Source organism: Echeneis naucrates, chromosome 16, assembly GCF_900963305.1.
Source record: "Echeneis naucrates chromosome 16, fEcheNa1.1, whole genome shotgun sequence".
NCBI lineage: Eukaryota > Metazoa > Chordata > Actinopteri > Carangiformes > Echeneidae > Echeneis > Echeneis naucrates.
The window spans coordinates 5,081,839-5,099,512 of NC_042526.1; the positions used below are offsets into that span (position 1 = coordinate 5,081,839).

A 17,674-nucleotide genomic window follows, 5' to 3' on the forward strand; every position below is an offset into this window, starting at 1 on the left:
ATGTCAGTGTGCAAAGATACATTAGATGGGTCTTAAAGTGTGAAAAACCTGCATTCATGATATGCTTCAAATGATTACTGGATTTCAGAGCCACTTGACTCTAAAGAACCTTACATGTTATGAAGGTTGACGGACTTCTCATCTGTCCTTTCCTACGTCCTTACACAGACCGAAAAAAACCCCCACATAACTTACAGTATAATATATTGTACTGTGCCCCTCCCCCAGAATACAAATACAGTATTTTGTGTAATAAGGATAAAATAATAAAAATATTAATTTGTATACATCTCTAATAAATCACTTCCACAAGCAGGAACTCCCTCTCACACAAAGACTAAAGTGCTGGAACCAAGAATGCACTGTTCGCATTTAGCTGGCTTAATACTGGAGTCTAGATATAATCAAGTCATAGCACACCTTTTTTTGTTTCTTTTGTTTTTTTGTTTGTGTTGTTTTTGTTTTAATGATTTTTTAGGTAACTAAGACCAATATCCTTGCAATGGATGCAGCGTCACGCCCACTAAGCCAATAAGCTGATGCAGCCGATGGCATTGAGCTAACCAGCAAATGTAAGCTTTGATCAGTTCATTAAAAAAAATCCACATTGTCTCTACAGGACGTCTGATTTTGTAGGTATGTGGATGTGTAAAGAAGAAATATAAAGCTGTGTGTAGGAAAGAGCCTGGCAGGGCCGTGGGATCTAACTCATGTGGAGTAGAATAATGAAGGTAACAGCAGCTTCTGTGGCCTGAGGAGACAAATAAGGCAACAGATTTAGGAATAGTTCACTGAATAATCTGTAAGTCTGGGGTGAAAATTCTCTGGTGACTATTTCCATCACTAAAGATCAGCGTAGACACAGTGTTCTCTCTCACTGAACAGAAATCACCCATTCAAGGCCAACGACATAGTTAAGCATCCTTAATCTAAAGGAGAGACATGTTGTTCATTCATTTTCATAGTTATATATCATAGGTGGTTTTTGGTTATTGTAATCATCCTTTGTTATAGATCAAACATCGGTAACATTAGCCAGGAAACCGGGGCAAGAGCTTTAGATGTTGTCATTTCCTACCAGCCAGTGAAGAGCTAAAATAATGCTGAGTGGACAGTTAGGATCAATGGAATAATTATATGAGTTGCATCTTCAGTGTCATAACTCATATGCGCCTTAAAATTCACTTAATGCTCTAATTGCATTATTTTGACACACAAATGACAGATTTACAATAAAACTGCTAAAATTGCATCTGCATACATGATGACATGACTTGGCTAAAGAGCAGCTTCAGTTGGGCTGATCAAAAGCAAGTTGCTTATTTGTATGTACGATGTATAAAATATATTCTCTGGTGTTTTTGTCCCATAAAAAGATTAAAACCAACAATAAAACAGCCTAATATAGCGTATTCCCCTGTGCCGTGGATTGAAAACACATGAATAAGCCACACAGTTGCACTGGGTGACATTTTCCTTCATTATCATGAACATAGACGGCTCCTGCTGCCATGAATACTCACCAATGCATTAATCAGCATCCACCAACAGACCCCGGCAAGTCCAATATTTACATGTTTATGGCTAACATCAGCTGTGTTTATTGTATTATATATATTAGTTTATACTCTGTTTTTTTCTATTATCAGGAAACAATGGTCTTGTCTTTCAGGTGAGCTCACTGGATTTTTACCTTTTACTTCAAAAAGGGCAGATCAGTCACTGTTCTTCACAGCCGGCAGCTGGAAAAGCCTCCGCTTCCTGATTCTGGAACATGTACTATGAAGGACAAACACACAAACAAGCAAACAAACAATGATGTAACTTAATGAAAGTGTTTGGTCAGCCAATAAGATTCAGGTAGTTTTGTTTATAACAGTCTTTAATGTTGATACTTGGTCTAAAATCTATTTCTAAAATCACCACGATGTGTTCACTGAGTAGTCATCACTGATGAGAAACATGCCAAACGTTTATTGATCCCACCTTAAAGAGCAGAGACTTGGCAGTGTGAGCCAGCCTTACAGTGAGACAAAGTAAATAACTCCCTTACTTGAGTCCAAGTGTACTTCTGTACTTCTAATTTACTAATATAGAGTCCGTATGCGTGTGGTGGCCAGCAGCCATAATTCTAAAAGCTTTGCATGTTTGTTTAGCTAAATGAGCTGAATGCCAACATTTACTGTGCATTTCTCTGGGACATTCAGTTTGTACGTTAACTGTTGGTTGATTTCTGCAGTGCTACATGTGCATGCTCTGCAATCTCATACCACTGGCAATCCTCTACATATGAAGGGCATTGAGGTATGGGATGCAGACATCCCTGCTTTTATTTCTAGGCTCAAAAAGCAGGATGCAATTGTTGGCAACAACAAATCCGTTTTTGCTGAATAATGCATCCACCCATTAGGTTTCTCTCCTGCCACTTGGGATTCAAATGTAGTCATCAGTGCATATTTTTGACCATTTTGGCACAACAATGTGGGCTTCATGCATTAATGATCTAAGATGTGATAACAGGAAATGCATCACCCTGGAGCTACAATTAGTTTTAGCATCCAGCCCTTACAATCACTGAGTACACTTCAGATTCAGGGCACACTGTAATGAAATGGTCATCAAATGCTTTATTTGATTATCTTTTACTTGACTCACTCATCACTGAACAACATATTTACAACAACACTCAGTAATAACTATCTGAATTGCTATTCTTCAATAAAAAAAGAAGATTTAATATTACGTCTAAAATCCCATTAAAACGGCATTTTGCCTTTATTTATGACCACCATGAAGTGAAGCCTGCCCTTCAATGTCAGCTGATAATGGTTGGATGGACAAAAGGGAGTCGAAGTCATAAAGACGGCACAAAATGTGATAAATATGAGAATATGAGGCAACCAAGGCACAAAATAGACTGACTGGAAGTAGAAAAACCTGACGTGTTTTTTAATTAGTGGGAGTTGTATTGACTGTCAGCTGCACAAACAAAATCAAAAGGAGGGTAGAGGAGAAATGAGCTCTCTTTAAAATGTGATATTACACCAAGCATCAAGAAATCTGCCTCTTAGACGGAGGAATACAGCTCTGGATAATGGATGATAATGACTTTGTCTGGGTACATAAGAGCTGCTGACATGTTATGATCCATTTCTGCTGGAGCCCTGACAAAACATGAGGTATAGAAAGGACTTTGTCACTATCCTGGCTCAGCTGTTAAGATTATGACTTGAGTTTGACATGATCACACTATCTTTTCTATAAGTTCATCATCATCATCATCATCATCAATGTGTTATCCTTCCTTGTTTTTTTTTTGTGTTTGTTTGCTTGTTTTATTTGCTGATAAGATTTCTTAGACTCCTGCAGCGGACACCCCGGGATGGTTCTACATTTATTAAATAATTAATTCAATTTCTGAAAATGAAAAAATTATTAATCAATGACTGGCCATGATTAAATTATTCCTGCAGGTGAGTTCTTCACAACTCCAGACTTAATGGCAAATTAGAAACCAAGAAACTTGTAAGTGTTCAGTAATGACTTGACATTTAATGATCCATCAGCCAAAGAGTTTTTCCACAACCTGTCAGCCTTAAAGTTGCTCCAATGCCTAGCTATTAATAACTCAGTACTCAATGATTAATTCATTGCCATGTTAAAAATTATTAAGCAGAACTCACAAACATTTTTAAAAAGGGCTTCCTTTGAAAAAACGTCACTAGAAAATCTTTTGGGTGTTGATTTAACTTTGTAGTCCTTGAAGAAACAGTTTGACATTTTGGGGAAAGCACCGACTCACTTTCTGAGCAAAAGTTAGACTAAAAGATAAATGTCTGTGAACCACACAGAGTTAGGACACAATTAGACGAGCAGCTAATGTGGCAACTCATTATAAAACCTGCAACACATCATCTATGTGATAACAGATTGTGATCTGTGCTCTTTTACTTTCATGAAGTCACAGTCTGGGTGTACTGTTGCAACTTAAAGATCTCATCCACAGCCGAAGATCCCAGAATGCATTTTGGATGGAGACAATTTGAGCCAGACCCCAAATCTGTTATAACATCATCAGAAAACTGTTACTGTGTCAAAATATTTGAATTTTTATTTATTTATTTTTTTTTTTTCCAAGCTCAGGAAAAAACAATTCAAGCTCTACAAGATGTTGAGGCAGATTAAACTGCCTCACCATCGTGTCTCGGCCTGAAGATTGAAGTCGAGCATGTGGGAAAAACAGCCCAGAGCTCTCCTGAATGACCCCTGAAAGTGAAGATCTCCCAGCTAAGGTGTGGTGTTGGGATAGGTCCACAGTTACTTATTTGATATAAGCTCATGACTGAGTCACCTCTGCGGAAGAGCTGATGACGTGAGTCACCCCCTTTGGGGTTTCGGCCTGAATGGTAAAGCTTCTATAATTACTATCTTTATTTTAATGGTAGATGAGGTAACTATGTGTGACCATGAACCACAAAGATCACCTGATTCTAGTTTCTCAGCTTTACAAAGTGTTTCAGCATCTTTTAATTTATTGTTCTGGTTATATGATCAGCGATACAGATGTACACAAAGTTTTCTCCGAACTGATAAACATAGTGGAGCATTTAAAGAGTAAAGAACCAGGTCTTGAAGACCAAAAACTAAGATATATTGGAAATTCAAGATGGCCAAAAAGATGACCAAAGAAGAATGTCAATGTTGTTTAGCAACTGCTTTATGTATCAACCTCATGACCTGATAATAATAAATACTTAAGTTTTTGCAGTGGTGTTTTTCTAGAGAACAAAGAAAACAACGACCTGAAACTGCTCTTCCCCGTGCAGTTGCCATAAGAAGAACTTGTGAGGGTGCATCTACACCTTTGCTTGTCATCACGCAGACTGATTAAAGACTAAAGCTCTGTTCACTTGTCATCACAAGATGTGACTTACTGATTTGAGGTTGGACTCCATCTCTGTGAAGTTCCACTCAGTCAGAGGTAGGCTTAGACTGAAGGGCTACAGAGAGAGGGAAAAATACATTCATTCAGTATCAAATGATAGTTCATGTTCATCCGCAGAGCATTAACGTGATGTTCAGTGTTTGTTTAAAGGGCAGATCTACTGACGTCCATAACAGAACTGGTCCCAGTTTCCACAGTACTCTGCTGATGGCTCCTGAGCAGCAGCTGCTGCAGCTCCTCCAGGCTCATTTCTACATTCTCCACTGTGTCGGAAACCTCCACTCTGCACACACACACACACACACACACACACACTCAACCCTCACTTCGCTGTGCAGTTTGGTGTTTCTTCAGACATTTCGATTTAAATTTGTGTTCACCTGTCATCTCATCTCAGCACCTACCTGTCCAGGGTGGGTCTCTTGGTCCTCCTCTCCACCATGGAGGCAGCAGAGCTCCTCCCCTCCAGAACGGACTGGACCATTGCGACAGGCAGGACTGGCGGTTCGGAGGAGCACACCTCACAGGGGGAGGTCAAAGCTACGGCCTCTCCTCCCCCCACACTGCCTCCTTTTCCTCCCCCTCTCACTCCTGGACTCACAGGTTCTTCCTTGATAAGCATCATGCACTTATCCCTGTTAGTAGATTCAAATACTGTCAGTCTGAAATTGTGATGCTGGCCAAGAAAACATTAAATTAGGCCTGTTTTTGTCAGGTGAACTGTTAACATCACTAACCTGGTCTCATCGGGCTGCATCTGGAGGGCCATGCTGGCCTGAGTTATGTCAGTAACGTCTGATATGATTGGCCCCCCTGTCAGACCAGTCGTAGAGCAAGAGGCAGTGTCACTGGATGGCTGAGGATGAAGAGCAGATGCCAGAGATAATGTTTCCTGTCTTGGTTACACTGTGTTGCTCAATGTAACATAACGTCATTTACAGAAGGTTTCTATTCCACAGACTCTGTGTTTACTGACTGTGCTAAAAGTTATCTAGCATGGATCTTTATAAGGTTTCCTGGAAATGGCATCTGCAGCACTTTTGGGGCATAAGACCGTAAGAATCACAAAGCTTAAGTCTGGCTGTATGTTTATCTCAGTCAGGCTGGGGAGTATAACAACTCTGGCTTGCCGATATCTGATAAACTGTGAAATTATAAAACTTACCACTGACACAGAAAAAGCCAAACAATTAATGTAAGACAGCTAAATTGAAGACACAAGACAACCCTTAAAATTTCTCTGTACCAGTTTTAAGAAGATAATTCAGTAACTTAACTAACAGTTAAACCTCACCCGACATATTTAAATCTGGAAAGAGTTGAAAAAACAAAAAACCAAAAACCAGCGTAGGATTATTGGCTAACTAGCTCAGCTTCGTGTCAGCAGTGTAACATCTCATCTCAGCTTCAGACTGTGTGTGCAGTTAAATTATCTTTAATTTCATGTATTAAATTAAATATTGAAATTACATTTTGAATTAAATTAAATAATAAATTAAATAATATTATATTACATGTAAATAGCAGTAACAATTACTCCTTGTGAAATATCAACTAATAATAAATGGTAAGTTAAAAAAAATTGTTCTAATCAACCAAACCCTTTGATTCGTACATCTGTTGATGTGGGTGAAATTGTATAAAAACCTAAATCCAAAGCTTTACTTCGTATCAGGTGTGTAGTCACTCACAGCACTGTAGCCACAAATGTGTCACTACGCACTGCTTCCCTCTAGTGTTGATATAACATTACAGCTATAGAGTCTCAAGGCAGCCATGCATCCAGTGAGATGTATGTCCAGTATATAAGATCACTCTGATTTTGGGGATATGGTTTCTTTAGATGCTGAAAAATTTGACTTTTTCGGTGTTCGCAAAATAAAATGGGTTCAGAGTAAAATCCCAGCATGGCCAAGCACTTAGAAAGCCCGGGCAGTAACTACAAAGTTGGTGCTGTCTGCCTGTGGCTGCCAGGACAATTTGCACTCAGTGTGGAAGGTCAGGAGCGCAGTAGTTTACTAATTATAGTTCCTAACAAAAAACGTTAATGGATGAGGCACTAAAGCCATAATTACTATTCATGTGCTTAATGTTTTACAGCTCTTATAAGTAAAAGAAAGATATTTTCACAAATTTAATACATGCTCCCAAAAAACTTTGAAAGACAGATTTTTTTTTGTCAGTGGTGAATAAAAATAAATTTTTAGTCATTTTCTTACCGACTGGATGTAGAAGGACTCATGCATGGGCTCCATCGGATGACTATGGCTGAACTTGGAGGCAGGAGTGCTGGGAGAGCCATCATCCAACATCAGGGGCCTGGAGGGAAATTAAGTTTTCAATTAGTCATCCATGTCACACCATAACAATAATACAAAGTCATTACAGTGGCATCATCTCCAGGCTACTGACTAGTAAATACATAATAATGAATACAGGCAAGTTTTACTGAACAGTATGAATGTCAGATTTTAAAATAATCTATTATAATGTCTCTGTAGTCACCTTTCACTTCTTCACTGTTTGTCACCATTGTAAAGTAGCATTTGTGTTGAATATTATTTTATTATTATTATTATTATTATTTTATTATTATATATTATGCCTTTTGGAGTTTGCAGTTTGGCTGAATGAATGAAATAACCAGTCTGTTGGCCAGTTTACCACTTTGGTCCATACTGAAAATCAGCAACTATTGGATCCATTAGCCAGAAGATAAATCCCCTCGGCTTTCAACTTTGATTTATTACCAAATATTTGCAAGGCCAACGTTGTTTAGTATACTAACCCTTTTCTGCTGCTGGTGGGGCTGAAAATGTGCTGGGAGAGCGAGGTGAGAGATACTGAACAGATTATAGGCATTCAGTGAAGGCCATTGATAAATATCAGCAAAATGCTGGGCCAAATGACTCCTGACCCTGATTTCAATATAATTTTTGTGTTAGCAGCGTGCCTTTCCTTTCTCATTTCAGCCTTGTTCACACAGCAACAAAGCTGAACCAGCATTTTACACACACAGGCTGTTATCAGGGTCACGCACTCTGCTCTGCCTTCACTGTGTGCGTGTGTGTGTGTGTGTTTCTGACTGACTGATTCAGCACTTGTCTCCATTCACGGCGCTTGTTGAGTGAGATTATTCAGTTTGTCAGCTGAGCCAGCCTTTCCCTCTGCGGCCCTGTTTGTCTCACTTTTGTTGATTGCTCTACTGTTTGTGTGTGTAATTGTGTGCATGTACTCACAGTTTTCTCTTTAGGCCGACCGTGCTGGGTGTGTTGGACTGCATCTGGCTGAAGAGAAACTGAATCAGCTGGCAGAGAGAAAAAAGCACAACATGAATCAGCATCTTCACCTGGTCTCGTACAAACACACTAACATACACAGACTGACCTTGTTCATGACTTTCTGCTGCTGTGTGTGGTTCTGTCTCAGAGAGACCACCTCTCTCCACAGCATTTCATTCTGCCTGCAGACAGGAAGAGGAAGATGACAGAGACACCAAACTTAGTAGGACTCTAGACCACGCTGTCCATTTATTTTTCTTCTAAAATCTGTGGCGATTGGTGAAATTCAAGCCAGTGAGTTGGTCATACCCCACAAATATTTTTTTTCTTTCACAGTTCTGTCTGTCAAGTCTCTGTAATGTCTATGACATTTTTAATGCAGGTGTCACCCACTAACCTGGCACTGAGGATTGTGCTTGTTCAGCACTACATGCACCTCAGCACTTCCCTCGCCACCTCTGAAATATATGAACCTCGTTTACTTGTTCTCTGTGACAGATAGGTTCTTAACAAGAGAAGGTGTGATGCTATTACTCCTCTGCAGTCAGTCTGCGGAGGCAGACCTTTAATTTATCAGTCAGATAGCACCACACACCACCGACCACTGTGTGAGGAAGAGACGGTTCTCTTATAGTGACTATTGGGTTCACTCTTGGGTTTGTCTAATGAAGACTCGAGCTGTTAGCCACAGATGACTGCCATGACCATTTGTCTTTAATTCCACACCCCCAAATATTCTGAGTTTTAACTGATACTCTTTATACAAAAGCAATATAACAATATAACAATCACATGATGAAATTTATCATACTATACACAATTTCCTGTGGAGACACAAACAACTTCATACAACTTTTTACGCACTCCCAAACACCTGGGAACAGACATTGATGTGTAAAATGTGTGCAGTCATAGCCACTAGTTGGAAGGTGAATCCGATGTTAAACGCAGCATATATGTGTTATATGTGACATCTAACAAGCCCTTATAGTTGTTTACCAACAATAGCATGTAATCATCGCTGTCTGCTTTTCAAATTCATCAAACATTAAAAAGTTCAATCTGTCATTACATTCAGACTCTCATCCATTTTTAGTCACTATGACAAAATGCAAAAAGACAGAGTCTGTGGTGGAGCGTTGTGTGTGTGTGTGTGTGTGTGCGTGTGTGTGTGTGTGTTAGTCAGGTGAGCAGGTGAACATTCTCCCCTCTCATTAGCAAACAATACTGAGCACAAAGCAGCTCCATCACACAATGGACACACAGCAGCTATTTTCAGCAACAATGGCCTCTAGAGAAAAACTCAGTTCATCCACTAATATTCCTCGCTCTAATTGCCATTTAGAGAGGTTTAACAGCTCATCTGAAATTTTCCCCCTAAAATATGACTTGTTTGGGGAGCATTTAAACCGCATGATTTTTAAGGCAACACAATTTTCATCACTTTTCAAAACTAACTTGCTTTCTGGTGAGATCACAGGAGAGAAGATGTTAAAGATCTTTACTGTCCAAGATTAAATTTAACTTCAGCAGAGAGTTTTTCTTTTCATTACGTAACGTCTATACTATGTTTATATGGGACTGCAGGGGACCCAGGGGATCCTTCTGACAGGAAATAGCCCTGCATTTAAATAGCGAGGTGTTGTTGTTTCAGGTACTGCTGAGATACCACTGGAATGTCAGTCAATATTCTACGCTAACATCCAACTCAAAGCTAACATGGGTCTTTTACAGTCTCTGGGGATCTGAGCTCCAAGAAATTTCCTTTCTTGCTTGGCTGATCGGTCCAGGAAGTAAATGAACTCTTATTAACTCTGTTAAAATGGCTGCTGGGCCCTTGAACTTGAACAGCTATTAGTTGTGAGTACCATGCTCATGATGACTTGTTTCCCCAATAAACAATAAATTTGGACCAGCCATGCTTTCACTTCAATATCAAACAAGCATTCCTAATTGACTCACAGGGACAGTGTAGATTATTCTTGTTTAGAAAAGTAAAATATTACCGGTGATGAAACTGTATATTAAACGATCGGGATGTCAGTGTCATTCACAAAGAAAACTTGTTGAAGCATTGAATTCGACACTGAATGCACCGCGACACACATGTGGCTCTATTTTTGTGGCAGAGGAACAACCAGTGCAAACATTTCTCTGACTGTTTGGTATTTCCCTGACATTAAAATTTGCTTTGCCCATCTGTGTGGTATTTCGGTGCCCAGGACTGAGAGCATTGTGCACAGATGGGAGGAGAGATTCAAACAGGTGGAAGGGTCATTGAAATGAGGCAGCGCAAGGCGAGTTGGTGATATTTTGGCAACTATTGGGAAGTTGGATAGTTTTTATTTAGGTCAGTATAAACGGGGTGCTGACCTGCCACAGAGGGCTGAATTTGCATAGGTTTATGTGTAAAGTGCTGCAACGTCAAATCTAGCACTGGCCCCTTTTGTTGAGGTCTTTCAAGAAAAAGTCTGTTTGATTTTCTTTTGGCCTCCTGCAGAAAATAAATTGGCTCTAAAGGTCCGGTTCTTTACAACTTGCATTTTTAAAAACTTGTAAAAGCTTTAAAAGTGAAGTATCTACTGACATTTTTATGCTGTCGAATAAAACATGAAAACTTTGAAGTATCTAACCAGACAGTCTGGGGGACCTGAAGAGCAAAAATGTAAAGTTATTTCTGGACTTTCACAGCTCTGTGCTCTCAGCAGAAAGAGCACACAGCTACAGGATCTATTGGCCTGACACTACCTGCACATTTTAAAGCACATCTTAAATTGTGTCACACCGAACTCTGGTGAGTTTTTAATACGACTTTAGGATTGTGGTGCTTTCCTAAGATGGCTGATTTGGTATCTTTTGTCGGCATCAGATTTTAAGTACAGCCAATTGTCCTGGGTCAGCAATAATTTTGGTCTATTAAACCATTTCATTTTGTGTTTTGTCAATCTGCTGCCAACTGATTAGTTTTATCAGCAAGAAAATACAAAAATTAACCACACGGAATGCTGAACATGCAAATAAACTATTTCCAATAAACATTTCCTGGCAACATGAGCGCACAATGTCGTTATACACAAACTTTCCCTGAGTTTACTTTGAAAATAAGCAAAGCCAGTAATAACTAGGCATTCTTCTATTTAAAAGGGACAGTTTATAACAGTGATTCCTGTTTAATGGCAATGAGCCCAATGCGACCTGTGAATCGATAAATCACCAACAACATCTGATTTATATTCCCCCTCTTTTCTTTCCCCTTTAACACTGCTGCTCACACCTTAAATAAGGTGCTTTCTTTGAGACATCCACACAGCCCAAGTGATTAAAGCAGGACCCACTCTCTCTCTCTACTCACTGTTTCATGTCCTGCATCTGACACTCCATGTTGTCCTGCTGTGTTCGGAGGAGCTGGACTTCATACAGCAGTTTACTGAGGTCCTCCTGACGGACTTTGGTCTCCTCACTCTTCACTATGGATACCTGCAGACACAATGTGCAGTTTCCTTCAGTAACTCAGTCTGATTAGCACTTCAAAACATACTGTATATTACCCCTTTAGGGGGTTATGAACAGAGAATCTAGGTCTGCAGATGACTATTTATTTACTATTACAGACAGTAATGGTGCACAGAGGATGGAAACCCATTTATTTCTGACTATCTAAGAAGAGTTGAAGGAGGACTAATTGGACTTGGTGGCTGATTTTGAACATGTTGACCTGACCCCTCAGCCTCAGCTATTAGAGTCCAAGAGTCTAATGGATCACCATGAAGATCCCCTGAGTGTAATAACTGTGTTAACTTTGATAATCTCTTTATTTTTCTTCAGGTCAAAATCCCTTGGTGAAAAAGCAGACTATCACAATCTGTGTTTGGGGCCCATAGAAAGTGTTAGCACGCTAAGATGCTACTGTAAGCTAAGGTGATAAAAATGGGTTACCCATCACCTGCTAGCATGTTTGGATGAGAAGAGAAGCTGCAGCTTATGCAGAGGTGAAGACATGATGTTCCTGGTTCACTAGCTCCTGTTCTAAAGTGCAGCTTGTCCTACAACATTCATCATTTGTCCTTATTGATCCTTGTTATGGTCCCTATTGTCCTCTGTCCTGGCTTCTGTGGTTCACTGTGTCCATTCCTTGGCACATCAGGGACCCATTAAAACCTCCATTCAGTTTAACAACAATGGTCTGAAAAAGCTTCCCCTCCAATGAAAATTTTCAAACCTCTAACGTAATTTTTCCTTCCTCTGTCATTGATGTAGTTGGTAGAGAGTGGTTCTTGTAGGGCCTCTTTGACTGAAGGTATTTTTGAGCTATAAACATGTCTGTAGCAGAATACAATGTATTGTATAATGACAATAAAGCTACGTTCCTTTCCTGTATTTCCTGAGTTATTTTTTATACTTTTACTTAAATAATGTTTTAAACAACTACTTTTGTACTTTTACTTGAGTAATATTTGGCTGAAGCTACTTTTACTTGTATTGGAGTAACATTTGACAAGGAGTATCTGTACTTTTACTCAAGTAGTGAAGTTGTGTACTGTGTCCACCTCATTACTACAATTTTGCATCTGTCTGCACCATCTTAACAAACCATCTGGTCAGTTTCTCTCAGTTTTTCTGGTGATTATGTGTGTCTGTATGTGCCCATACTTTTCTCTTGATGTGTTCCAGCATGTGTTCATGACCCTGGAGGAAGTACAGATGTTGAAACTCTGTGTCGTCTCTTTCAGGCTTCACCAAACCGCTCTGCTCGATGTTCACCACCTTACGGAAACCGTCTTGACACACACATACACAATCACACACATGTATAGTAAATACTGCTGTTGAGGAGGAGAGATGAGAAGAGAAAAGAAGAGAAGTACTCACACATGTTGAGCTGTCGAACGAAGCTTGCCATGTTATTGTGTTTGAAGTACTTTGGCAGCACTTCCTTGGCGAAGCGCCCCTGGTCAAACACATGAAAACTTGTTCCAGTCTGAAATAGGAAACATGGTCAGGAGTGGCGGGTTAGCTGAAAGCATCTCTGATTATATTTTACACCAGTCTGCAAAGACTGAACATGATTATCTTTGTATCGGTGATACTTTTACTTGACTTTTACTTGTCTGCTCCCTTCTTTCTTAAAAGCTAAATAAATTCCAATCCTGACTCCATTAAATTAAAACTGTTGTACTGGTACTTTTCAAAAATAATCAGTCTGGACACAAACCAAACACACAAGAAACCATTGTCTGTTTTCATCACAGCAAACTAAAATGAGAAAGAACAAAGTTTTGTCTTATTTGGGATCTGAAACTGTTTTCATAGAAATGTCAAGATTCTCAGGATGTTTTAGCTCTAAACAGCAAAAGTTCAAAAAAGTCAGAAAGGCTGTAAAATAAATCAATTTGAAAGAGCAGAAGTGAAGAACCAATGACTCAATAACTCATGTCAATCACAATCACTTTCAGACACCTGATTATTTTGGTTTAAAACCCCCATCTGCTTCTGTACCTTAAGTTCATGATAACTTTTATTATTGATTAATTATCAAGGCAACAATCAAAGTCAAAATCTGATAAGTCATGTGGACATATTTACCATATGAACAGGGATATATATTAACCAGGTTACTTTTTCCCAAATATGTCGTATCTAATAAGGGGCAAAATAAGCATCAAAAAATGGGCTCTGGGTGTTGCTAATGCGAATTAACAATAGGTGTAATGTGCAATAATAGATATTTGATTTACTTTTTATGACTGGTGATTGCACACGAGCTGCTCAGAAACATGTGCTCATGCCTTTAAAACTGTGATAATGTGCTGCATCCCTAATATAATCTCACCACCGGTTACTAGATGGAGACCACAGTGGAAACACTATTACCTGAATGTTGACCTCATGTTATAAGAGGGTCATTCATTTTCCCACCAGTTCAACACTTACTCATCAGCAGTCATATTCAGCCTAGTAAGCCAATCAAACTCTCTCTCTTTCTCTTTTTCTCTTTCATGTTGAGTCATGCTCTCTCTCTCAGTCTTAGTCAACAACTGCAGTAACTCTGTTTTTCCCAGTTCTGTGTTGTTAACACTTGACACATTTATTTTATTTTAAAATTAACCACAAAGTACCATTTGCACTACAAATGTGAACTTTAGAAAGTTTGGACAGTTTGTAATAAGATGTGTTTGTACAATTCATGTGGTGATGCCCAATTGTCTACTAATAGTCTGACAATGTAACAGCTGATGCTGCACACTCTAGATGTCATAGCATTGGACAGCATCTGTTTTGTGTTTTTGTGTCCTTTGAAAGAAGAACAGAGTGACTGTCCTCTTACAGTTTATTACCAATGCCTCATTTTTTTGTGTCACACGGGACCACACCACCCCAGTCTCCATCTATTTTCTATTTAACTACATAAAATTCATTTAGATTTTCTATCTTTTGTTATTTCCAGTGTTAAATTTACCAATGAAATATACCAGAATTTAAGCTGTCAATCTATCCGGGGTAAAAACAAAAGCGCAATAGCACAATGTACACGAAGCAGGCACAAAGAATAACAAAGATGTCAGTTTACACGGGCCTGCACTTTCTGAGGCTGAGCATTTATTTGTAAAATTAGACTATAAAGTGGTTGAATTATGAAAACGTTTATAAGCTGCAGGTTTTCCATCAGTGCAGCAAAACCAATTTTCCTCTTGAGTTTTTATGCCACTAATTTATAATATAAAGAGGTTTTCTGATGTGGTACAATATGGTATGTTACATTTACATTAGTCTGTTATCAAAGGTTTTATTTCTCAGGTCATTCGTCATGTAGTGTGTCAAGATATAAGCATGAGGTTGATGAGGAGCAGAGAAACAGAGTCAAAGTGTTACATCCAGTATGTTCTGACTCACAGCGCTCCAGCAGATCAGGTGGTTGGTGTCTGGATCCTCCACCAGGGTCCACAGCTTGGTGAGGAAGGCCGGGACATTGCTGGCGTAGCTGCCGTCTACCCCCATGGCACCTGGAGACTCCTGCATACTGACACCTGTCCACCGCCAAGACCAACTGCAAAAGGAAACCTAGTGTATGGGTGTGTGTGTGTGTATGTCTGGACTCTCAGACTAGTCCATGTTTCAGAAACTCCACTGCTGATGACCTGTTACTGATAATCCCAAGTTTGTCTCAGTCTCTTCTCCATCTCAGTCAGTCAAGCTTTCTTTGTCCGTCCTTGAGAACAAAATCTCACCTTGTCTCTGATTTCTTGCTGATGTTTCTGTCTAATATGTCCTCCAGTAATCTACCTTTGTAGCTCCATTGGTTTCTTTCGCTCTCCTCTCTGTTCTCCCTGCCACACCAGTCATCCAGCTGACTGTCATCACAGAAGGTCCATGTCAGCACACACGCTCACACACACCATTCAAGTCCAACCCCGCTCCACCCTCCCCCTCCCCCACCTCCATCCCTTGCCCCCTGGCCTCCCACTGACAACCAAGAGGCTGCCTGGCTGAACAATATAGCATCAACACAAAAGCTTCAATAATAGACTACTGTCCAACCATCAAAAGGCCACTGGTTATATTGAACTGTGCAGAGTTCAATGTGCTTGTGTGTCAGGAACAAAAGGCAGGCCCTCTTTACTTAACAGTCATAAATGCCTTCACATGGAGACACCATACTATTCATCTATTATCATGAAACAGTTTACTACTTTATAGAGAGTGTAGTGTCACAAAGGTATTTAGGAAAATAATGCGGGGTTGTATCTCTAACTGAATCAAGGTGAATTCTCATTGGGAACACCTTACACATTCCATCCAATTGAACTTGTCAATTTCCCAAGAAATCAAATCTCAAATCAAAACACTATGATTTAGATTAGGTTGGGTTTAGAATGCGTTTAGGGATGATCATGGTTTGCTTTGGGTTAACATGAATACTTTGTTAAGGTTAATATTAATACAAATACAAACAATATTAATAAAAATATTAATATTAATAATAATGTTTAAGATTTGGAAAAATCCTGGAGAGGCTTAAAAGATAAACAACTACCATTGGATTACAACATAAAATAAGACTTGTACATTTTGTTGTTTTCTGTACTTGGTGAGCCAGCTGATGATGTTACAGACAGAAAAATATAAAGAGGTACTTTAACCGGTGTTCAGCCATCTTTGCATCCATTTGGGCCACTTCGCTCTGACTCAGTAGAAAGTCTGCTGACCTCTTCCTGCGATTTCCTTCGTTGGATTTTCATGCAATACGGTTTGGGGGTTAGAGTGGCCCCATAGATTGGAGTGAAGTCTGGCTCTCCTGCATCCTCAGGCCAGATAAACGTAAACCTCCTCAGCAGAGTCACCAAGGCAAAAAAGAGCTCCATATGAGCCAGGCTCTCTCTGAGACACATCTGAGGGCCTAATGGGACAACAGGGAAGTGAAGATATCAGAGTTATCGACAACAGGGTCTGTGTTAGCTACTGAAGGTGTAATATAATGACATCCATACTGCCCTAAGTTTTCTCTGGCTGCCTACCTGCAGCAACAAGCTCTCCCTGGTCATTGAGGAAGTTCATTGTCCTTCCTCATTCAACACTGAGGTAAAGTTGGGGAAATTAAGCAAAAAAAAAAAAAAAGGGCGAGGGGTTAAAGAAGACAACAGAAAAGAGTCAAGAGTTCCTTAACAAGGTCATGTTACGGTTAAGGTTAGGCCATTTCATAACTTCCAATTAACTTAAGACTCTAAGGCTGCTGGGTACAGTGAAGTGGCAGACTTATTTAACTTAACCACTTACCATTTACCTTGGGAATATTATATCCCATGAGCTCTGTGTCTTTAGTTGTTGCGTGGAAGATGCTCAGTGGGACAGCCTTCATGGATGACAGCCTGAATGAACAGAGAATTAAACAACATGTTTTCATCCTTGACTTGGAAAAACAGCCTTGCTCTACGAAGCTGAGCCGCTGAATAGCAGACCTAGACACATCTAATATGGATGAGAAGCAATATGGTTAAAAACAATTGAGAAATACGGTCGTAAATAATATAATATCTGGATGTCCAAAACAGATGATCATTTTATATGGAACAAGCTGCTCTGATAATTCACGAGTTCATCTAATGTAGTACAACAGGGCTGCAAGGATTCTCTCACTAAATGGAAATGAAAGCAAGTCATTCAACTGTTAGGAAAAGTTTTAATAATTTGTTTAGATCAAACATGCACACTCGTGTCTTTTCTTTTAGTAAGTTCACACTCAGACCAAAATGTTACTATTACTATGAAAATATTCATAGTTTGTCAAACAGTGTTTTTCTTATTCTGAGCTTTGCATTTTCCAATGAAGGCACGTGGAGCATTTGTTGGACGTGTATAAAACACGTGTCTTACTTTGGGTTTCACAGCAGTCTGTGATAGATGGCATGGTGCCTTTTTGTGGTCAGCAAAACATGCCTATTTTTAGGTGTAT

At 39.5% G+C, this 17,674-nt stretch overlaps 2 protein-coding genes across 2 annotated transcripts; both read right to left on the reverse strand.

Annotated features, from left to right (window-relative positions):
* Nucleotides 1-1,676: 1,676 nt before the first annotated feature.
* hsf4 (heat shock transcription factor 4) lies at nucleotides 1,677-15,582 on the reverse strand. The gene is made up of 12 exons (XM_029523625.1): nucleotides 15,118-15,582; nucleotides 13,096-13,204; nucleotides 12,877-13,004; nucleotides 11,579-11,703; nucleotides 8,333-8,408; nucleotides 8,185-8,252; nucleotides 7,165-7,264; nucleotides 5,683-5,801; nucleotides 5,350-5,580; nucleotides 5,111-5,228; nucleotides 4,935-5,000; nucleotides 1,677-1,779 (listed from the first exon to the last, which is right to left on the reverse strand). Exons 1-12 carry the CDS (start codon nucleotides 15,241-15,243, stop codon nucleotides 1,720-1,722), a joined length of 1,326 nt encoding a protein of 441 aa, XP_029379485.1. The 5' UTR covers nucleotides 15,244-15,582; the 3' UTR covers nucleotides 1,677-1,719.
* Nucleotides 15,583-16,370: 788 nt separating this feature from the next.
* On the reverse strand, nucleotides 16,371-17,083 carry LOC115056133 (cytochrome P450 2U1-like). The gene is made up of 2 exons (XM_029522397.1): nucleotides 16,999-17,083; nucleotides 16,371-16,621 (listed from the first exon to the last, which is right to left on the reverse strand). The coding sequence occupies exons 1-2, from the start codon at nucleotides 17,078-17,080 to the stop codon at nucleotides 16,371-16,373; spliced, it is 333 nt and encodes a 110-aa protein (XP_029378257.1). The 5' UTR covers nucleotides 17,081-17,083.
* Between the last annotated feature and the right edge of the window lie 591 nt (nucleotides 17,084-17,674).